Raw genomic sequence first — 25,019 nt, forward strand, 5'->3', positions numbered from 1 at the left:
CAGGTGCGAACATACTCAACAAAATACTAGCAAACAGAATCCAACAGCACATTAAAAGCATCATACACCATGATTATGTAGGGTTTATCCAAGGAATGCAAGGATTCTTCAGTATACGCAAATACATCAATGTGATACACCGTATTAACAAACTGAAGGAGAGAAACCATATGATCATCTCAACAGATGCAGAAAAAGATGACAAAATTCAACACCCATTTATGATAAAAACTCTCCAGAAGCAGGCATAGAGGGAACTTACCTCAACATAATAAAGGCCATATATTACAAACCCACAGCCAACATAATTCTCAATGGTGAAAAACTGAAACCATTTCCACTACGATCAAGAACAAGACAAGGTTGCCCACTCTCACCACATATTATTCAACATAATTTTGGAAGTTTTAGCCACAGCCATCAGAGAAGAAAAAGAAACAAAAGGAATCCAAATCAGAAAAGAAGAAATAAAACTGTCACTGTTTGCAGATGACATGACACTATACATAGAGAATCCTAAGATGCTACCAGAAAACTACTAGAGCTAATCAATGAATTTGGTAAAGTAGCAGGACACAAAATTAATGCACAGAAATCTCTGGCATTCCTATACACTAATGATGAAAAATCTGAAAGAGAAATTAAGGAAACACTCCCACTTACCACTGCAACAAAAAGAATAAAATACCTAGGAATAAACCTACCTAAGGAGACAAAAGACCTGTATGCAGAAAACTATAAGACACTGATGAGAGAAATTAAAGATGATACAAACAGATGGAGAGATATACCATGTTCTTGGATTGGAAGAATCAACATTGTGAAAATGACTATAATACCCAAAGCAATCTACACATTCAGTGCAATCCCTATCAAACTACCAATGGCATTTTTCACAGAACTAGAACAAAAAATTTCACAATTTGTATGGAAACACAAAAGATCCCGGATAGCTAAAGCAATCTGGAGAAAGAAAAATGGAGCTGGAGGAATCAGGCTCCTGGACTTCAGACTATAGTACAAAGCTACAGTAATCAAGACAGTATGGTACTGGCACAAAAACAGAAATATAGATCAATGGAACAGGAGAGAAAGCCCAGAGATAAACCCACACACGTATGGTAACCTCATCTTTGATAAAGCTGGCAAGAATATACAATGGAGAAAAGACAGCCTCTTCAATAAGTGGTGCTGGGAAAACTGGACATCTACATGTAAGAGAATGAAATTAGAACACTCCCTAACAGCTTACACAAAAATAAACTCAAAATGGATTAAAGACCTAAGTGTAAGGCCAGACCCTATAAAACTCTTAGAGGAAAACATAGCAGAACACTCTATGATATAAATCACAGCAAGATCCTTTTTGACCCACCTCCTAGAGAAACGGAAATAAAAACATAAATAAACAAATGAGACCTAATGAAACTTAAAAGCTTTTGCACAGCAAAGGAAACCATAAACAAGATGAAAAGACAACCCTCAGAATGGGAGAAAATATTTGCAAACGAAGCAACTGACAAAGCATTAATCTCCAAAATATACAAGCAGCTCATGCAGCTCAATATCAAAAAAACAAACAACCCAATTCAAAAATGGGCAGAAGACCTAAGTAGACATTTCTCCAAAGAAGATATATAGGTTGCCAACAAACACATGAAAGAATGCTCAACATCACTAATCATTAGAGAAATGAAAATCAAAACCACAATGAGGTATCACCTCACATCAGTCTGAATAGCCATCAAGAAAAAATCTACAAACAATAAATGCTAGAGAGGGTGTGGAGAAAAGGAACTCTCCTACACTGTTGGTGGGAATGTAAATCGACACGGCCACTATGGAGAACAGTATGGAGGTTCCTTAAAAAACGAAAAATAGAACTACCATATGACCCACCAATCCCACTACTGGGCATATACCCTGAGAACACCATAACTCAAAAAGAGACATGTATCACAATGTTCAGTGCAGTACTATTTACAATAGCCAGGACATGGAAGCAACCTAAGTGTCCATAGATAGATGAATGGATAAAGAAAATGTGGCACATATATACAATGGAATATTACTCAGCCATAAAAAGGAATGAAATTGAGTCATTTGTTGAGATGTGGATGGACCTAGAGACTGTCATACAGAGTGAAGTAAGTCAGAAAGAGAAAAACAAATATCGTATATTAACGCATGTATGTGGAACCTAGAACAATGGTACAGATGAACCGGTTTGCAGGGCAGAAGTTGAGACACAGATGTAGAAAAAACGTATGGACATCAAGGGAGGAAAACCGTGGTGGGGTGGGGATGTTGGTGTGCTTAATTGGGTGATTGGGATTGACATGTATACAGTGATGTGTATAAAATTGATGACTAATAAGAACCTGCAGTATAAAAAAACAAACAAAAAACTAATACTAAACTTTCTTTGGGTTATTTGTATGTAAATATGTTAATATAAATGTTTCAGACATTATGTGAAATTTCTAAAAGTCTTATATGTTCTGGTATAATGTTATAAGTCATAATTCTAGTTATTACTTTAAAATGTATATCTCAGAAATAACTAAATTTCCTTGTCTATTGCATTACTATGAGCTTTCATCAAATCTTTAACTGTGGTCACTTTCAAGTCTTTTTGTCATTTACAGACAGTTCTGGGTGTACTGATGGTTTTGCAAAAATGTTCCTATAAAAGGGTTTCATCTTCAAGGAATTCATGGAAAAGACTCTGACAAGTACAGGTTTCTGGTAACTGACTATACTGCTGAACTGAATGAATAAGCATTTTCAGAGCTCTAATGGAAAACTGATGAACTCATAAAAGTGCTAACAAAAGATCAAGATGAAAAAAATTAATTACATGGGGCTGAGTGAACTGATGAGGATGATTATAATTTTTGTGACTTTCTGTTTGAATCAAAAAAAAAAATCCCACAAGGACTCAGAGGCAAAAAATATACAAATCAATTTTCACTGCAAAGTAAAGGAGCTGTTACCGTGGAGGATTCCTGGACTGAACGTCAATATTATGACACAGTATGAGTGTGTTTCGTGTTTGGTAATTGCAATCACTGTTGCTTTTGTTGTGGTCATCCATTTACAATGCTTGGTGTCAGTTTATCTCTTATAAAAATAAAATACAGTGTGTGTGTGTGTTTGTGTGTGTGTGTGTGTGTGTGTGTAAAAAAAAAAAAGAGACATGTATCACAATGTTCATTGCAGTACTATTTACAATAGCCAGGACATGGAAGCAACCTAAGTGTCCACAGACAGATGAACGGATAAAGAAGATAAAGAAGATGATAAAGTAGATGTATATTCCAATATACAATGGAATATTACTCAGCCATAGAAAGAAACGAAATTGAGTTATTTGTAGTGAGGTGGATGGACCTAGAGTCTGTCATACAGAATGAAGTGAGGTGGATGGACCTAGAGTCTGTCATACAGAATGAAGTCAGAAAGAGAAAAACAAATACTGTAACATATATATATGGAATCTAAAAATAAAAATGGTTCTGAAGAACCTAGGGACAAGACAGGAATAAAGATGCAGATGTAGAGTGGACTTGAGGACACGGGGAGGGGGAAGGGTAAGCTGGGATGAAGTGAGAGAGTGGCATTGATATATATACACTACCAAATGTAAAACAGATAGCTAGTGGGAAGCAGTTGCATAGCACAGGGAGGTCAGCTCGGTCATTTGTGACCACCTAGAGGGGTGGGATAGGGAGGGTGGTAGGGAGATGCAAGAGGGAGGAGATATGGTAATATATGTATACGTATAGCTGATTCACTTTGCTATAAGGCAGCAACTAACACAACAATGTAAAGTGATTATACTCCAGTAAAGATGTTAAAAAATATACTAAAAGTTATGGAGTGGAAAAAAAAAAAAAAGAAAACATATGAACCCCTGAAGTACTGAGTAATATATGGTCATGAATCTCAAAGGAAGTTTCAAGACATATGCCCCCCAAAACTCTCAACTTAGCCCTGTCCTGTTGAACATTTTAAAAAATGACACACACAAAGAAACTAAAAGATTGCTAATAAAATGAAGAATGACATGGAATTTGGAGGAACAGCTATGATTTTTTGATGACAGAATGAGGATTCAAAAATATCTCAATTGACTGAAATGATGAGCTAAAAATAACATTAAATTTAATGGCTACATGCGAGATCTTGAATTTAAGTTAAAAAAAAAATCCCTGCAAATATAGCTTAGAAAAGATAAGGTTAATTTCAGCTACTGTTTCTTCTTATATTTCCTTATTCCCTACAGCCAACCAGTGGCCATGCCCTACAAATTTACCCCCTTAATTTACGTTTCTTGGTCTGCCCCTTCCCCTCCGCTTCCCCCGCCTCTCCTCTAATTCAGGCACTCTCTGCCTCTCTCCCCTCCACCCCCGCACTCTTGCCTTTCCAATCCATTTTACACAAAGCTCAGAAAAATCTCCCTAAAGCACAGGTCTTCCCTGGAATTCCCTGTTTACTGACCTTCAGTGGTTCCCACTACCGAACTTTGAAAGGTCACGTTCCTTAAGCCTGGCATTCAAAAGCCTCCATTTTGGCTTAGCCATCTTTTCCAAAACCCAAACATTCATCACTTGCTCATCCTTTTCCTGCTCTTCCCCACCACCTTGACATTGTTCGGGTTCCTTCACTCCTTTAGCTCCTTCAGTTTTAATCCTGTCTAAATCCTCCTCATTCTTCACAAACTCTAGGTTTGTAACCTTCACCAAACCTCTCTTGTCCTCTTTAAGTAATTTCTTCCTCCTAGAGCATGTCATCATTACCTATCTTACCATATTTTCTGTCATAAATTGATGCTGTGGATACATGTCTGATTTCTTTGTCCCCTATTTTCCTTTCTATCCTCAACCAAGGACGTAAGCTCATTAAAGGTATAATCTGTAACTGATGGACTTCTTTATTCCTACACACTCACATGCAATGATGTGTGTCTGGCAGTGGGTCCTGCACAAAGAAGGCAGTGGTTTTGCTGAAGAACAAGAGCACACTTGGAACATTGGGCTCAGAGTGGAGTACTCCTTTTTTAAGATAGATACTACCAGACTAATGGCAACAGAGAAGGAAGAGTGGGATGGTTTGCAGACCCAGGACGTATCAGAAACCAAGGATGTTCTGTCTAGGGGAAAAGAAAAACAAAACAAAACTACTAAATGGCGCATGATAGCCATCTTCACATATTTGAAGGGTTTTCATGTGTAAGGATGAAACTGATTTGGAATCACTACAGAAATAAGAACTATGTCCAATCTGAATATTGTTTCAAAACAAGAAACTTCAACGGTGACCACTCCGCTTTGTGGATTTAGTAAGCTTCCTATCACTTGACTTGTTGTGAGGCAGGGTCATAAATGAGGAAAAGGTCACCTACAATCAATAAGGTGCCAAGCTATACAAACTTTTAAAAAGATTTCTTTCAAAATAACAAGAACAACAATAATATATAAATGACCATCAGTGGGACTTAGAGTCTATTGTCAATTTTGCTATATCTTGGGCAGGTTAGGTAACATCTCCATTATAATTAACACTCACTGGCATTATTATTTGTTAGAAATTATGGGTTGCCCTTAATGAAATATAAGAAAAAGAAGACATGCCTTGCTTTAAAAAAAAAAGCTTAAAATTCAATGCAGGTTAAAGTAAAAGTAAATTTTTAAAGTATGTTATTTGACTGTCATTTGGTAGATGTGACATTCGTACAACCATTTTGGAGTTAACTCTGTGGCCCAGAAATTCCACTCTTAGACAACTAGCACAAGGGCAGTGGCTTTTAAAATTTTCGTTTGGGTATCTCTTAAAGGAATTTTGAAAAACTATATTCTCTTTCCCACATTTTAAAATTGAAATTTAGTTGTTTTTTTTTTTTTAGCATGAGTTTAATGGTTACAGAATATTAAATTTTGGCACATTATAAATATTGACTCTTTAAATCACTATTTTAAGCATAACCAATAGAATCTCAATACCATAGGGATTTGAAATCTACCATAATATATTTAAAATACACAAAAATAAGCTCCTTTTTAATGGTTAGGTATTTTTCATTTTTCTCTTTCAGTTATTATTTCTATTTCATTTCCTCACCAAGTTTTATCCTATTGGAATATATCTTTATGCTTTAAAGTACTTTACCATTACTCTATTTGTAGTTTTCTGCAAAAAATAAATTATTTGTACAAATTAAAATCTAAAAAATTTAAATTAAAATTTTCTTTACCAAAAGACTAAATGTTAACATATCTTTTGTTTGAAGTGCCATTAGAATTATCATTTGGTACACAACTGCGTATAGCACACTTGTTGATTATGTGTATGATTTTAACCTAAAAGTATTATCATTCCTGATGAATAATTATTGAACAAAAAAAGTAAAATATTATTGGGAATGCATCTCTCTGAGTTTCTTTTCTTTATTTGGTTCTTGTAACTGTGGATAAATATTACTTATTGCAGGAGTGAAGGAGGTTAAGCATTAATCTATGTTATATTCCTTGGCCAGATTAATCTTCCCTGAACACTGCTCCCTGGTTTACTTATAATGGCTCCTTATCATCTACTAGTCAACATCTAAATTTCCAAGTCTTATTATTTTTTTTTTGGCGGTACGTGGGCTTCTCACTGTTGTGGCCTCTCCAGTTGCGGAGCACAGGCTTTCGGACGTGCAGGCTCAGTGGCCATGGCTCACGGGCCCAGCCGCTCCGCAGCATATGGGATCTTCCTGGACTGGGGCACGAACCCGTGTCCCCTGCATCGGCAGGCGGACTCTCAACCACTGCGCCACCAGGGAAGCCCCCCAAGTCTTATTTTTTAAGATCCTTTGTTATATGGTCTTAGTTTTCCTATTCAACATTACTTCCTACTACCTTCTCCTAGGAACTCTGTTCCATTCAAACCTCCTCCTCCTTTAATCTCCCTCTGAATACCAGGCAACTATGTTTGTGCTTCCTCTTCAACCCTGCAATGCCCCTGTTTATTCTTTCCACCTCCCTAAATCTCACCCATCTTTCTAAGGTCCAGAACCTAACTCACATTCTGTGAGATCTTTCCTGACTCCAATCAGCCTGTCACTCTTTTTTGTGTTTTATTCCTTCTGCTCTTATAGTCTGTATTGTACAAGTAGTACCTGATGATATACTATACTGTACCCATCTATCCTTAATTATACGTCACATAAAATTTAGTATTTTATTATACATTCTTTTCTTCTCTAATTGTTTCATGTCTTGTCAACCAGACCATAATTTGTTCCTATTATTACCTTTTTACAAGAGGTGCTATGATCTTTTCCACAAGCTCAAAGAGATTTGTGAACTCAGAGAAAAGAAATCAGAGGGAAAACTAAAGGTTTTCAAGTTCCTAACAATGATTTTTCATTTCCATTGATGCTAAACAGGGTAACCATCCTTTCATGACAGTAGGAAGGCTATAGGTCAAACATCAGGAGGAATACGTTTGGACAGACTAAAAAGAAATCATATTATAGACTATTAAGGGTTACTAAGAGTTCAAAATTGCTTTACTTTAAAGATCTTTTAGAATCACAAGAGGGGCTAATCAAGATCCAGAATTTCCTTGAGGAAGACACATCGTATGATTCTAGACTTTCATAAAAATCAAGGCTGACACTTCATCTAAGCCACCCAAAGGCAGCCCTAAGTGGCTCTGTCCCTTTGTACCTTCCATTCCCTCTGCTGGTATGACTATACGTGTGTCTAGGAGACTATTTCTTTGGCACATGTTCTCATCAGGCCTCTTGACAAACTCAAGGATGGTCCTTTTCTACAATGACGGAAGGTTAGGCTATAAAGGCAGTATCAGCCACCACCCCAAAGGTCAAGTTCTAAATTGATGTTGCTTAGCTTCCAACAGAAGCTCTACCTGTAGGCTGCAGTGCAGGTGTCCTTGTACTCCTGTAGCTTCACGCACACCATGTTGAGGAACTGATCCGAATAGGCACTCAAGTCATGCATCAGGTTCATGAGGTCTTGCACTGTCTTCTCTACAATGATTGTGCTCTGGAAAAGAACACAGAGAGGACAAAGAAACTCATGAGTCTTTTGACTCGAGTAATGTTTACGACAAGGAAGGGCTACTGAAAGGATGTGATCACTTAAGACACTTGAGCTTTCCTAGAAGGATGTGACATTTAAAAATACTCCTGAAAAACAACAACAAAATAAGTATCTTACATAGTGCTAATCTTCCAAAGACCTGAGAAAGTGTTTTTTATGGAAGGACACAGGACAGGGAATTTCCTATTGATTTCATGGAATTCTTGGCATCTACAAGATATCTCTGCGGCTTTTAAGAAAGAAAATGCATATTCAGTTGGAGCCTGATTTATCACCCCCAGGGTTATACTTTGAGATTAGGGACTCATGACAGGCAGCATAAAGAAAAAGCCTTCTAGGATTTGTTTTTTAAAGTTTCAAAACCATCAATCTATTAAGAATAACAACTAACATTTGTATTGTGCCTTACAGCTTGTAGAATGTTTTCACATATACAGCATATGTCACCTCACTTGAAACTCACAGAATAATCATGATAATCATGAACACTTATTAGATTCTTACAAGTGCGAAGCTGAGCTAGGCACTCTACATGCTTTATGTCATTTAATCCTCTCAACGCACCTACCTATCGGCCGAATCCTTTAATCATCCCCAGTGTAAAGAGGAGGAAACAGGCTTAGAAAAAGAAAGAAACAAAGCAAGGGCTCCAGACTTTGCTCTTTTAGCTATACCTTTCTGCCTCAGACTTTTTCTCATGAGATCATAGTATTTCCTGTTGTTTTTGTCACTGTAGAAGCAGTGTCCAAAGACACTCAGACATGTTTTTAAACTGAACTAAAGGAATATCCAAGGGAAAAAATAAGCCCATCTTAGACACTGATAGTACTGTGCAGTAAATTGGTGTTATATCTGAAAAGAGGCATATTCAATAAATTCTAAATCTTTGGTTAAGAAAAGACAGAGTTGTTTAAACCATTAGTTCATGCCTCTTTTGAAAGAAGCACAATTACACTGGAGTAAATATTAATCACAGGCTTAGAAGCTTGGAATCCTTTGGTCAATAACTGGTTTGATGAATATGTATTTATTTATATAGAATTCCATAAGCAATGTAGACTTAGCCATAAAAGTAAACATTAAAAATATTTTTTCCAGCCTGACGCTAACCTTTGAAATAATCAAAGGCATTTTATTATGCTTAAATACAGACTACGGGGTACGGCGTTTGGGTTAGCTTTTTTTTTTCTTCTAAACATAAAAAGAATGGATAAACGTGTACAGCTTTTCTCAACACAACGGAGGATCAGTTTGAGCTACGAGCTTACATATGCATGCTTATTCAGGACTATTGGGTTCTAGAGGTTTCTTCTTTTCTTCTCCTCTCCCCACACTCCAAGTAAAATAATCAGAAGGTGAAAAGGAAGGAGCAGTTATACCGTGTAAGGCAACTGCACAGGAAACCAAATTACAGTCTCTATAGAATCCCCACAAGTTCAACTTCCTTTTCTGTATTGATTTTAAGATTAAAGCACTGCAGCTTCACCCTGATCCATAATCCTGTTTCTCTGTGTTTGTGTGTGAGTGACAGGAATTGATTCTGCTTAGCTACATGTCCCCATGCTGCTAAGAAGAATCAAAAATCCTCATCCTGATTAAGAGCACAGGATATCCTACAACACGTGGACAGCAATTAATAAAGGAGAGTAGAGTGCAGCCATCCTAACAAAAGCCGTTTGAAATCTGACACACACTGCAGGGAAGATGAGCACAAAGAAATTGCTCAGATTATTGAGAGAAAGGGCCTGGTTCTATTCCCAATTACGCTACTGATAATCAACTCTGGGGCAGTTTTGGGTAGCCCGTTCCTTTCTGATGGCTCCATCTAGCCTTCCGGTAACCAAGGATAATTTGATGGCTCCTCTACTCTACTGGCCCTCATCGCTCAGTCGGTGTCTTGGTGCTTGCAGACTTGGGGAATACTGTGTAACTGTTCCAGGTCATCTTAGGTGTGTTTGTTCTTCCTGATTAGATTATCAACTTCTCAAAAGTGAGACAAGTGTTCTTATTTTCTAAAACCTTCCCATCCTTCCCTTCCTTTGCTTGTTTTATAATTTCTTAGGATCTTCAGGACAATACTACTAATCAAAGAAACAGGACTAGTAATGTCAACCCATATAAATAATGTGAGGGATGTCATATATGTGAGGGATACTAGATACAGGCATCTTTGCATTTGGAAGTCTCTTTGGGTGGTTCAGTTTGGTCTGTATTTATGCCCGTGTTTTTGGGTGATGAGAACTGTGCTGATGACGGTCGGAGAGGAAGGGGAGATTGTAGGCACAGAGGAATATCCCCTGGAGATAAACAGGAAGTACCTGCGGGGAATGATTAGCTTATGTGATGCTATATGATTATATACAATTTTCTAGCTATTTGGTTGGTTTACCTTGTCATGGTAGCACTCTGGATAATCAATCACTACATTCTCTTCAAGGGAAATGACACTGTAGTTTGCCAAATGATGCATATTTTTACAGGGTCAAAAAGATTCAATTTTCCAAGAATTTACAACAATTTCCAAATCAGTGGCTTTGACAGATAAATACTGAAAATACCAAATTTCTAACAAGGTCAATCCTGTTTTTATTTATTTGATCCCTTTGGTATCACAAATGATTTATTGTCTTATTATTAATTTGGGGAATTGCCAATGTTGACTATAATGACTTCATAATAAGTAAAACCCTGATTTTATTCATTATAATTTCCATTAAACATATCACAAATGATTGATATTTGTTTAAAAATAACTCAATTCTCATTTCTTGCAACCTATTACCAGGTAATAAGTCTGAGCATGACATGAAAAATGAGAAAAGGAAAAAAAAAATCCCAGGATAGCTGAGGCAGTAAAAAAAAAAACAACAACACTGCTATGAAAAATAAACAACTAAAGTTTCTTACAGGGATATATCAGCAATCTAAAATAAGAGGACAGTATATAAGGACCAGCTCTTTGGTTCTGAACTTAAAAATTTTAATGAATGAATGAATGAAGATGATTGGACACTGAAGACCTTGTCCATTTAGCCCAAGCCCTAATGGGGTATGGCAACCACTGGTTCACTTCTTTATTTACAGTCTCTTCTGTCACACTACAAAATCCTTTTGATCAGTGACTATACCTTCATATCTCTACTGCCTAGGAGCAAGGTATCTGGCACACTGAAGGTGCTCAAAAGACGTTTATTGGACGAATTAATGCACATTCAGAACAGAGTGAAAAGACAGATTTAGAGTATAATTTTAATGTAAAATAGTGGGTCAAAAGCCTGATTTGGTAAAGTGGAATCAGACCATGGCCTCTTTGTTACATTACTGTACCTTAATTACTGTACCTTAATTCCCATGGTTCTAAAGACTGAACATTTATTATGACTAAAAGTCTTAGACTTTGCTACCAAAACATTCCTAAATTCACTTGACTGTATTATTTTCTATAATGGAAATCCATAAATATATATACACACACAATTCAGGAAGTATAAACTCATAAAACTTTAGTTTGGAAAATGCAGTCTCTGTATGTGTGCTGTTTTAGCCCTTGAATCAGGGATGGTTCAGAGACGCTGCAGAGAACCTAGGGTCCTGGAAAACTACTTTAGGAAGAATTTGAAAGAAAACATAGAGTAAATCCATTCGTCACTTGAGACACACCCCACTACACCATACATATACACCAGCAACTGTGGAGGGAGAGGGCTTCATGAATGTCTGACGATGACAACAATGTTTCTGCTTTGTCTGACGATGACAACAATGTTTCTGCATTGTCATTCCATATTGTCCTTCCAATTACCATCAGCTCTAAGTTGTGGTTGGCCATAAACGACAACAACTACAACAATGACAGTAATGACAGAAATCAAAAGGAAATTTTGCTTTCTGTTTTTTAATCTATATTTTGATTTGCGTGATGTTTAAAATATTCTGAATGGGTTTGCCCCTTTAATAAGCTAACTGGTAAAAGACTACGCATCCAGGGAGTTGGTGACCGAGGAAACTGCCACTCTTCCTATGCTCTTCCTAATCATCCTCCACCTCAAAAGCTGAGTAATCTTTTAAAAAGTTATGTCTGGGCTTCCCTGGCGACCCAGTGGTTAAGAATTCGCCTGCCAATGCAGGGGACACAGGTTCGAGCCCTGGTCCAGGAAGATCCCACATGCCGCAGAGCAACTAAGCCCGTGCGCCACAACTACTGAGCCTGCGCTCTAGAGCCAACGAGCCACAACTACTGAAGCCCGCACGCCTAGAGCTCATGCTCTGCAACAAGAGAAGCCACCGCAACGAGAAGCCTGCACACCACAACAGAGTAGCCCCCGCTCAACGCAACTAGAGAAAGACCGTGTGCGGCAACGAAGACCGAGTGCAGCCAAAAAAAAAAAAAAAAAACAAAACTTATGAATCTTTAAAAAACAAAAAGAGTTACGTCTCCCACAGAAATGAGTGCTTATGTCCATCAAAAGGACATGAACACAAGTCCTCATAGCAGTTCTAATTATAATAGTTTAAAAAAGTGATAAAAGTAGTCCTTATGTCCATCAATAGTTTATGGGCAAATGAACTGTGGTATACTCATACAACGGAACACTGCAGAGCAAGGAAAAATGATGAACTATTACTACACGTGACATGGACGTGCATGCTGAGTGAAAGCATTCAGACACAAAGCAGCACAACTATGCTTTTGTCATTACTGTAGTTCAAAAACAGGCAAAAGTAATCTCTGGTGATAGGAGTCATAACAGTGGCCACCCTTGGAGGCGGTGGGTCCTGAATGGGAAGGAGAGAACCTTCCAGGTGCTGGAAATACCTTGAGTGGGTAGCTATTGCACGAGTAAAAACATGTGTACAAAATTTTTTGCACTTGAGATTGGTGCACTTCACAGTTTGTAAATTTAACATCAAAAGAAAAAATTTAAAGTTCTATCTGATTATGTCTCTACCAACTTAAAGCTCTTTAATGCACTAGGCCCCATATTCTTCATATAACCCATAGGGCCCTTCATGGCATGGCTTCTAGCTACCCCTCTAGCCTCACTATTTGCCATTTTCCTCTTGCTTGTCTAACATCTGGCTACGTGGCGTTGCCTCAGTTCTTCATTCTCAGGGCTTTGCGCTTGCCTGCAAAGTACTGTCCCTTGTCTTCCTTTCCTAGAGTACTTTTTCTTATCTTTCAGGTCTCAGCTAAAAACTCCTTTGTGTGGGAAGACTCTCCCTAACCTTCATTAGGTCCTCCTGTTAGAAACACCTAGAACATATCTATCTATCTAGCCATCTCCCCCAGAGATGGTTCTGTTTCACTTGAGAACCCATATTAATACCCACTGCAAGGGAGGAGGGGGGACTGGGAGGGACATCTGGTCGGTGGTTACATGCACACATGTTAAATCTCAATTTTAAACAATTTATGTCCAACCATCACACAAATGAATAGGCACCCCTTCAAAAATTTGTCTGAGAATACCATCTGTGAGTGTGTAAGTCTCCTATTATAATGGTTTTCACTTAGGGTATATTTTTAAAATGTGAAGATGTAGCAGTACTGTTGGCAATATTACCATAGACCACTGCTATAGATGAGAACTGTTGAGAAGGCTTAGACGTTTTGTGGGGAAAGAGCTGGGAATTTAACGAATTGATTAAATAGATACAGATTTATTAAGCAAATATTTCCTCTATGCCAAATACTAGGCTAACTTAGGAGATCAAAAGCCACATGAGACAAGTTTCCTGCCCTCCTGCCATCTTAGTTATTAGTAGCAGAAGACACACAAGTTCACAAACAAGGACAATAAAGGCTCATAGGTGCTGCTACCTTGGGCATCTGTATATTGGGCAATAGAAGCACAGAGGAGGAAAGAGTTAATTGAACTGGGGTCGAAGAGGTGGAGGGAGTCCTGAGAAAGAGGAAGTTACAACTGAACTGAGTCCAGAAAGATAAATAGCAACTTGTCGATTGACAAAGATTGGGGAGGGAAGCACTTCTGGCAGATGGAGCAGCATGAACATGAAGTGGTGTGGGATTCGGGGAATTGCACGTGGCTCTTCACGGCTGGGGATGAAGGGTGTGCATGTGTGTGTGTAGACAGGGTGGGTAGGCTCAGAGAAGCAGTACGAAGCTAGATCCTCAGGGTCCTTTTACAACACATACACACATGACACCTAAATATTTCGAATATCCCCTCCCCACCAAGAAAATACAACAAATTAATCCAATCTGATGTCACTAATCACTAGATGATCCACTCCAAGTGTAGGAAGATAATTTCAAAAGGTTCCATTCTACCATTCAGAAAAAGACAAATACACTTAATATAACCAACTGGGAAATACATTCGGAGCTCTGGCAGCCTCAAGCGCTAGGTAAAATTTATAAGTAGGCTTAAACAAAGAAAATATGAGGTCAAATTTTGGGCAATCAGAAAAACTATATCCCTTTAGAATTCACAAAAGTGGTCATAAAATTTATTTGCCAAGTGAAAACTTGGAAAATACATATGATGTAAATTACAAATAGTATTTATTTTTAACATTTTGAGTAGAGGATCATTTATGGTTGAATAAAATCTGTGCCTAATATATCTTATAAGTACAGCTGGCTTTTTATGAGGTTTATTTAGGAGGTTGTGACTTCATATTCACAGCAAAACAAAATAGCAGGGAAGGGGAAAGAAGTATACAACAGTTGTGCTTAATTAGACTATGAAATCCCGAGGGCATCTTTGTTTACCAAGCTAACACTAAATAATAAAGGAATGCTTGTTGACTTATATACATCAAATCAATATAACTCTATGGACAGGTTATCAATTCCCTTTGATATGTAATGGAACCCAGAGAGAAGAAATAAATCAACGAATAGCTGAGCATTAGCACTTGTAAGAAATATCTCCAACTCCACCCTTCCCCCCCCATACACACACATACCACACACATAATTCAAAAGCACTTTAAAGTTACTATCCTGCAAACTACATAGTGCTACATGTTAGGAGGGAGACAGAAGTATATTAGCAACAAAATTAGCAGCTATAGTACTTCTTTTCTTGCCAAGCAATGTTCTTGGTATAAAGCATGGTCTCTTTTCCTAGGGGATAATGATAATCTAGTTGGGATAACATCATTCAGAACAAGAAACAAGTGGTTTTCCAAGAGATGAAAGTGCAAAAGACAATGGAGGAGAATAGGAGCTGGGGAGCCTGAACTGGGATCTGGAGGATGGGTCAGGTTTGGATTCATGGAAAGGAAGGAACAAGGTATTTCAGGCTAGAGAAAAGAGGTAGGCAAAGCCTGGGGATGAGGAGTGAGCTGGTCACAAATAGCAAAGAGAAGTCAAGGGTGGTTGGAGGATGAGAAAGGGTTGACTGGACAGTGGGGAACCAGCTAGTGGAAGGCCTGAGTGACAAGCTGAGGGCTTTTTCCTGCAGATGGAGAGAAGCAGTGCAGTGTATTAGGTAGTGGAGCTCAGAATTCTACTTCTAGAGCTGAAAGCAACTTGCTATCCACAGTCAAATTCTCTTAAGCCACATAACAATTATGGTCCTAGCTGGAGCCCTAGTTTGGACAAACCAGTTGTGAAGAACATTTCTGCAACATTTGGGAAATTTCAAAATGGACTAGATATTACATGATATTAAGAACTTACTGCTAACACTGGTAACAGTGATAATGTTATTTTGATAAGAAAATGCTCTTGCTCTGCAGAGAAGTAATACTAAAGTATTTTGGTATAAAATAGCTTGAGGTCTTGGTTTACACAAGAGGAGATATATGAAGCAATAGTTTTCAGATACTGGAGAAGGAAAATAAATGAAGTGGGCCCTATGGATGCCCCAGCTGGTGTTTCCAGGCCATAATGCAGGAAGGTGATACTTAAACAGTGCCTGGAAGCCTTGCTGAGCTAAGACAGAATTTGGAGTTTTGGAACATTAAGGTAGCTAGAGTTTTATGAGGCAAAATAGTGGAGAGGGGGGAGCTGCACAAAGAAAGGGGAGAAGGAGGAAGGAGGGAGGAGAGAAGGAGAGAGATCCAGAGAGGGAGAGAGATCTCTGTAGATCATCAAGAGTCCCCTCAAATCTTTGGCTGAGTTCTGATCTGTGCCTGTGTAGCTGAAACACGCAAGGCTGGTGAAAGTACTACCTGGAAAGAGCAGGTGGAATTCCCAGAGTTCACACAGGGGCAGGAATGGTTCATGTTCCCACCAGCTAGAGTGGGACACCCAACAGATCTGCTGGAGTCCTCAGAAAGGTACTGGCACCATAGTGAGGCCAAGTTAACCTTGGACTAAAGATTGCCCTGGACATGTCGACATGTCTAACAAATCCTAGAAGGAAAGCTTGAAGTAAATGGCATAATTCTAAGTCACTAAAATGTGTCCGAAACAAAGCTCAGTAATATTTAAAAGAATACAACAGAATCCGGCATGCAATGCTGCACCCAAATTACACGTCCAGCACCAAATAAGAGAAACAGACCCAGAAAGAACACAGAGAATAGAACTAGTAGACAAGGAGGCTAAAATAACCGTTATAAATATGCTCCTATGTTCAAGAACACAGAGGAAAACATGAACATGACAAGAAGAGAAACGGAAGACATGGCAATAGAAACTATCCAACATAAAACACAGAGGAAAGAGAGATGGAAATGATGGAATAGACAGTCAGTGAACTGTGGGACAACATCAAGCAACCTAGTATACGTGCAACTGATGCTCCCAAAGCAGGTGGGGAGGGGCAGAAAAAAATGATGGCAGAAAAAGTCCCAAATTTGATGACAACAATAAGCCCACAGATCCAAGGAGCTCAACAGATCTCAAACAGAAGATGACAAAAACTACAGTGAGACACATTATAATCAAATTGCTGAAAACCAAGGATAAATAGAAAAATCTTAAAAACAGTAAGAAAAAAAAAAGAAATGAGATTTGAAAGGAAAAAAGAAGAATTCAGGTCTTCTGATTCCCATTTCAATGTTCTCTTTACCACCCCATACTGTGCCTTCTCCTGGCAAAAATGGTGTCAGGTGAAGATGGATCTGGCTGGCACATGGGGGTTGACAGAGGTACTAGAAACAAGTACTAGAAAAGCTAAGGGAGAAGAGCTTCAAGTAAGAGAGGTAGTGTAAGGGCTTCCGACTTTTAAGAAATAAACCAACCACTCACAAATCCTCCGATGGAGAAATAAGAACCTCCAATGGAAGACTTACTCCAGGTCATAGTCTCCCCAGGACTTTTATTTCCCAGTTGTATATTTTGAAACATTCTCTTTCTGTTCAAAGGACCCAATATTATTCCATGCTCTACAGTCGATACACATTAAAAAAAGAAAAAAAAAAAACCCAAGCTTTCTTTTCCTTAACCCAACCAATACAAGTTGATTTCTTTTTTAAGGTGATTTACTCAAAGAAAAAATTAATAACAGGAAGCCACATAAAAGTAAAAAGGCATGAAGAAGAACAAATATAAACTTATAGAAAACATACATTTAAAGATAATCAAATTCTAGCCCCTCCTTGACTTGATTAACAAAGGTAAAATACTCAAATACTGTACCCTGGTTTCCTGTCTTATTTTGGATATACCAGCAAATATAAATAGCATGTATATTATAATATAAATGTGAACATTAGAATGAGCTACCTACCCATCATCCATCTGTCAATCTATCCAACATTTACTGAACACCTACTATGCATTATCTCATTTAACTCCCTAATACATTTTATTTATATAATATGTATTTACTATCTATAAGATGGCTACTATTATTCCTATTTAATAGTTGGGGAAACCCAAATACTAAGAAATCAAAGAGTTGTTCAAGGTCACACAACTAGAAAGCTGTAGTTCCAGCCGGGATTTGAACTCAGGCAGCCTGAATTTTTAGTTGCTTCCAGAAAAAACACAGAAGTGCTAAGTGATCAGTTAATTTTTCCAGGCATTCCACAATGCCCGGTGCAGCACAGTCGAGGTGAATGAGGACTGATTCTGGAAGGTTACTGTGACCTTCAGATGACAGTTTCAGCATTGCGACTGGTGAGACCAGAACCAGGTTTACAGGAAGCTGTGAAGGAGCTCAGCAAGTGGATGGGATGGAGTTAGGGCAGGAAGTAAAGACTGGACCCTCCTGGTCCTAGGCTCTCCGGGATGACCAGCCATCTGGAGGCACAGGTCACTCCAATGCCAGCAGCCAAGAGACTCTTCAGTGACAGTTTTAAGCCAGCAAGGGCTCTAATCTCTTCACACTTTCCTGATATCCTGTCCTCTTAAACCACCCAGAACTGATACCTAAGACAAAAGGTTTGGACCTAAGGACATAAGACTGCCAGACAGGCTCAGGCTAATAATTCAAACTGTCTCAAACTTATCTTTCTGAAATTTTCGCATAATTTTCCATGCCCTGCCAACATCATCACCATTGCATTTTCTAACACCCTTCTTCCTGAGAACTCAGAGTACTTCATAAATATCTCAATCAATATCCCAACAGATTGTGAGAAAGTAGAGCAGTCATTATCCCTATTTTTTAGCAAGTCTAACATTTAAAGCAGTTTCAAGCAACAAGTATAACAGTTCGAAAGAGGTTTTTAAAGAACTAGAGAACACCAAGCTGCCAACAAAGGTGGTCTTAAATGCCTGTATTTGTTGATATTTCTCAAGTTCTCATTCAACTCGGACTACTTTCTGTCAAGTTGCAAAGCACCTGCATTCACAGAAACCCTTTCTTGACGTAGCGGCATTATCCAAGCCTATTACGTGATTATTTTGCCCTTTTAAAGATTACCTGTCCCCAGTCACTCTACTTAGTACCAACAGACAAACCAACCTGGAAATTCACAGAGCAGAACCTTTACAATTTTTTCTCCTAGCAAAGGCAAGGTCTCCCCAGCAGGAGGTTCCAATGACCCACAATGGGGCACAATTCATTAGGGAAGAGCTACAAATATATAAATCAACAAGGCAGAGGAGGAAGTCCCGCTGAACCCAGTGGGAGATACAGGCATTTGTTCCACTGCACACACATTTGTTCCACTCTGTGCAGGCTCACCTGTCTTTGGTGGCTCACACCATATAATCATCAATTATGCTGACAAGTTTGCCTCCAAATCGTTTCAGCCTCAGTTACTCAGGCATCTCAGAAGTGAGAGCCGGAGCCCTCTGAGGAGGAGAATGAGGAGGGAGCTTGGCTTCCAGGAAACGAGAACATATGGAATTATTTGGGGGAGAGAGTATGTGAGGAAGCATGCAAGCATGCAAGCGGAAATTCGTTCAAGGGTAGAGATCCAACTCGGTTATGACTTATACTGGGAGGGACTATTTGAGAAGAGCTCATGAATTTCAAAAAGATCTTGTTTTTAACAAAACTGGCTGTTGTAAAACCAGCATTCCAGCTCACTCGATAAAGTTAACCGTTCTACGTGACCTTTGCACGCTGAGCAAAACAGTACGCACCACTGGGCAAAAATCCCATCACCGTGCATCAGGAGACCTGGGCTGCAAACATAGTTGTAACACTGACTGCCTTTGGGGATGCTGAACAAGTTACTCTCTTTTCTTCACTTGCAAGGGGTGTGTGATAGCCTTCGTGACCTATGGTGGCATCTCCAGCTGGCCCACCGTAAAGTCAATTTGAGCTTTATCTCATTTTCCCAAGTTTAGGAGGTGAGTCATTCACACTTATCCTAGATTTTAGTTATCAAAGCACATTATTTGTGCCTATACAAGATTAGAAATTACCAAAATGCATCTGTTGAACTCAACTCAATGGCATCCCGCCAAAGTTTGCATGAAAGGAAGAGTAATAGAGCCACCCACACTGCCCAGGGAAGCAGCTTTTCTCCTGAGTCCAAAAAACAGTTAGTGGTTAAAAATCAGAATATCGAAGCTTTGATGTATTTCCTTCTAAGAGAATTTCTTCACACAGGAAACGCCCACGCCACTGGGAAAGATACAGCCAACACTTACATGTACAATAATTTCTAGATTTTAGGATTTCAGCAGCCAGGAAACATAAATGGATCAACACAGATCCAACTTTTTATGGTGCTAAGTTACGATGCTTAAAACAAAACCAAAACAGATCACCTACACTATCACTGTTTTTACAGAAGTATGATAAAAGTATGACTATTTTAACACCAAAAAATGGGAGGAAAATAATATCAGAAAAAAAGGACGGTTCTTCTCCCAAAAGTAAACTTAAAAATCTTCTCTCTCTCTCTCTCTCTCGCTCACATACTCACCTACACCCCATCCCCCCATTACCACGCCCACTACATTGACCTGGCTTTACCCATTATCTGTGGATGCCACTTTGGACTGGCTGACCCAGGTTAGTGGATTGGGCTCTGGGGACCACAGCTCTAGGAGGGAGGTGTTAGGTATCATTAACAGAGTACATGTTTTACAGGTCACTATGTCTGATGAGCCATAGATGCTAAGGGACAATGTTCAACTGTTGTGATTGTTTTCGGCTTTGGGCTGCGGGGGTGGGCAGTCATCAATCCACCAAACCAGGGTTTTGTATTCATTCTGGAGTCTCTTATGAGACGAAGGAGGAGAACAGAGACAGACTCATGTGTTTTAAAAAGTAGGAGGAATTAAGCACACAAAGATTCAGCTGTCATGATTTTATCTTTGGGTTATAGGTATAAAATTTCTTACAATATGAAATGAATACAAAATTCAAAAGTACTAAATGGAATAATAAAATCGTTCAACAGCCTCTTACTGTGGGTAACTTAGGAGGCACTTTAAGAACATACAGATATAATTTGGAAAGAAAACTCTAACGGTTCATAAAATTACCACTGTTCCCATGTAACTGAAAACAATAGAGCCTACCGCAAAATACAGACAGAGCATTCAAATCATTTTAATGGTTTCTCATTTTTTTCTTTTAAACTCTCTGCTCCTTTTATCACTAAGATTTTTTTTTTAATGAAAAGTGGAATGTCCCTGCTGCCCATTTTCTTCTTTTATTGTTTCCCTTTTGTTCTAAAAATGAGGGTAAAATTAAATGCTTAGATCACTAGAGATTTCTAGATGGTCAGACAAATGAGTATGGGGCTCCTAGGCTTGCGTTTTTCATATATATGGACATATATCTCTCACTCGGTCTCCATGGCTCTTGTTCAATACAAATTTGATTTAGCCTAAGTACCTTCAGTATGTGACAACCAAATTTCTACCTAGAAAGAGGGGCAAAATTGGTTTCATTGCTTAAATTAAAATGGGAAATTTCTATGCATTATAAAGTATCCCTTAATTTTCTTGGTTTGTATACCTAAAATAAAATAGAAAACGTTTATATTTATACACTTTAATCTTTGCAGATTATTGTGAAATGTAACTGTTTTTCTTCCTATTTATTTGTCTCCCTTCCTGATCGCCACCTTTTCTCCAGGTTATTTCATTAACACTTTTCCTAGTTCCCTGGAGCTACTAACCCTGTGTTATAACCCCAGGCTATTCTTCCTCTTCTTTTATTCTCCTGTGTTCCTTTTGCTATTCTCCTTTCTGTCTTAAACCTTCTACCACACAATAAGCCTGTGGGTAAGGGCTGGATAGCAACTGGAACTGTTTATTCTCTTAAATAAATGCGCATATACTTCTTATGATATGCCAGGCATTATTCTAGGTGCTTTTAAAATTATTAACTCATTTAATCACCGCAGTAACTCTATGAGGCAGATAGTACTATGATCTCCACTTGACATGATGAAACTGAGGCATAAAGCCCAGGGTAACACAACTAGTGAATGGTGGAGCCAGACTCGAGGCCAGCCAGTCTGGCATCGGAGCCCTTGTTCTTAAGAAGAATAAGGAGAAGTAGAAGGCGAAGGGAGCTGGAAAACAGAGGGAGAACGAGAGAAATGAACAACTGATTCACTGGGAATGAGAAGGATACAGGGAAGGGCAGCTTAAACGTAGCTATGGAGACATTGTAAAAATCTGGGCTTGATGTTCACAGGAGCAGAGACACATATGGCAGGCATGACCATGCTAGTGGAAGAGTGTTGCCGTCTTGAAGATAAATGGTAACTGAAGTGGCTCAAGGTCATCAGTGACTGGAATGCTGGCAGCAGTAGACTAGAACTGCCTGACTGGTCACGTGCTGGTAAATGGTTAGCAACCTGCTCTTCAGGGAGCTGAGGGAGTCCCAATTTGTAATATTTGCTAGTTTCCATTTGTAAACACTCCCACCACGGCCGATTTCACAACTAGTGAATTGCCAGTGTGACGGACGTCACTGAACTCAGAGGTGGGAAGAGAGATGCACAGTAACACCCCTGGTAATATAGTGTTGCTGCCGTCAGCTATGATAGGCGCAAAAAACTAATAACAGAGATACTGGTAAAATAATCAAGAAGTGTTGAGTTTGAGTAGTTATTACCTGTGTTTTTAATATTACAGAATTTACTTTTTAATAATGGCTGTGTTTAATAACTGGCTTACAAGATTTCTGAAAATTTAACAGCCAACCCTCTGGAGCCTATGGGAGCTAGGTCCTGCACACCACTGAGCGTGACCACCCAAACACATCCATTCTCAAATAAGTGGGTGGATCGTCATCTGGAGACTTGACCTTCACGATGTTCCAAATTTGCCACACCAGGAAATAAATGCAGGAAGAGGGAAACAAACAAAATGAAAGAGCTTTTGAGAAACCAAAGAGCCATTCTAATCTGATGCAAGGAGACAGAGGCCAGTGCGAACAAGGGAGTTTGAGAAGGTAAGTTCAGAGAAGGCCTGAGCCTACGTTCTCTAACACGTCATAGGTCATGAGTAGCAAACAAAAGACCATGGTGGAAACCTGCCACCCAGCCTCACACTCTCTAAGTAAGGTCCTGCATCTTCATTCTCTGTTCTACGTAGACGCGTTATTTGCGGGAAACAAGACGTAAAGGAGGAGTAGACTAGGACATTCATGAAATGATAGGCCTTAGGTAAGCAATAATGCTGCACTGTATAAAAAGAAGATTCAGGAACATCATGAACCCTATTTTAGTATTAGAATCTAGATATGGCACTGAGAAAGCTGTAAAGCTCTGATACAGAGAGAAGAAAAAGTCAAATATCACAGGGAACTAGCAATCTTTGGAGAAAGTCAGTCTGTTTCACTGACCAAGGTTTCCCCATAGTCCAGCACAGTGTAGTACAGTCGTATTCAGTAATTTTTTTTCTCTAAATGAATTTCCATCCTATCTGTTCCATGAGGTGACTGTCTTTGAAATTCTTGTCACTTGAATACAAAGCGATGCTTGTGTGTGTGTGAAAACCATCTGCTTTTTTCTCTGTTACTCAAGATTCTAGTAATCTTTGAAAACTCATGAGCTTACAAAAGAATGCACATTTAAAATGTTGACCTCCAGCTCTTCATATAACCTTAATGGGTGTAGTACGACATAGAATTTTATGTATAAAGTACTTATCAAATGCTTGTCAAATTGGAAGATTAGGGTAAGATCCATCTCTTTACTCCAAACTGCCAAATAATGGGCTGTTTTGCTAACTGACACCTGAACATATAATTATAACTGGCAACCCTACATAGCAGAGCAGCTTAGGTCAAAAAATCAGCTAGCTTCCAGATCCCGAGTGGCAAACTGCGGATTGAATTGGAAGTTAGTTAACACAGTTCTCACTTTTATAATTGCTAAGAGGAAGCACAGCTGTAAGCCCCAGGTTGGCTTTGGTAAAGCCAATATTGAGATTAAGGCCCTTTCGGTTTTATTGATACTGTGTTTTTCCTCCCCCAGCGTCCCCTTACTCAAGCAATAAGGATTCCCTGCTATAAAATTCTAGTTTAGAGAAGAGATCCTACCTTCCTGCTATAGTTGATGTGGTACAGCTTGGATACAGAAAAATAGAATAACTGTGTTTAATGAAGAAACTTTATCAACTTCTTTTTCCAAAACAATCATTTAGTGAACATTGTTGAGCATCTACCATAAGGAAGACACTATGCTAAGGAGATACGCACATAGAAAGGGAGCGGGGGAGACTAACCTTTAATAAATGCATCCTGTATGCCAGGGATTGTGCTAAGCAGGGCCACATGCTTCATCTCATTGAGTCTTCACAGACCTCATATCACAGAAAAGACAGGGAGCTTCAGAAAGGTGAAGTTCCTTTGCCCAAGACAGCAAAGGGTGGGGCCCAGAGCTGCCCTCAGACTGGTCCTACTCCCAAGCCCAGGCCCTTTCCATTATACCACGTGGCAGCTTAATCATAAATTCTCAAGCAAGGCCCTGGCAGGAAACAGACTACAATTTAGTTTTCAGCTTCTTGAGGAGGATGTAAAAGATATATACACAGATTGAGCGACTCATAAGAGGGATATATGAGTGCTGTTCATCACAGCCTGAGATGCTCTGCAAAGGTTTTACAGACAAGTTAGCATCTGAGCTGGGCCTCCAGGGAAGGCAGGTAGAAAAGGCAGATCTTAACAGTACGGGGAGGTAGGAAAGAAGGGGTCTGGGTGTTCCATCTTCCTCCAGTTGCCTGAGAGGAGAAGCAGGGCAGAGCCTTATGAGTAGAGGCATAGGAACAGGGATGAGAAAGATGTACTTAGGGGAGAATTCACTTCTGGGTAAAGAAAGCAGATTGAACATACACATCTATTCTCTCTCCCTCCCCAAATCTCAGTGAAATGACAGTAAGGAGATTATTTTTGTCCAAGACACAGCCTATAAGGATAAAGAAAATAGGAAGGAGAAGACAAAAGCAATGCAATATTAGAAGCTGGAAAGCAGATCAGAGTGGTAAATGCTTCTAACAGGCTCAGGAAAGTGGAATCTTATGTCAGTAATAGGAAAAGGTGAGAAGCAATCCACTCTCTACTGCAACTTCCCGACAGCCCCCCAGGTTCATCTGGTCATGAGGGCAAAATAGAAGGA

General features: G+C 39.0%; 1 protein-coding gene across 2 annotated transcripts in view; it reads right to left on the reverse strand.

Annotated features, from left to right (window-relative positions):
• The window catches only part of EXOC4 (exocyst complex component 4), an 823,589-nt gene that overhangs the window by 162,286 nt on the left and 636,284 nt on the right, over window positions 1–25,019 (reverse strand). For both annotated transcript variants that reach the window (XM_022580733.3, XM_089917005.1), the window contains exon 12: window positions 7,918–8,054. In XM_022580733.3, the coding sequence (XP_022436441.1) occupies window positions 7,918–8,054 (137 nt within the window). The remainder of the gene's footprint in view (window positions 1–7,917; window positions 8,055–25,019) is intronic.

Source organism: Delphinapterus leucas, chromosome 9, assembly GCF_059928025.1.
Source record: "Delphinapterus leucas isolate spDelLeu-1000000601 "Yukka" chromosome 9, BTC_Dleu_Yukka2, whole genome shotgun sequence".
NCBI lineage: Eukaryota > Metazoa > Chordata > Mammalia > Artiodactyla > Monodontidae > Delphinapterus > Delphinapterus leucas.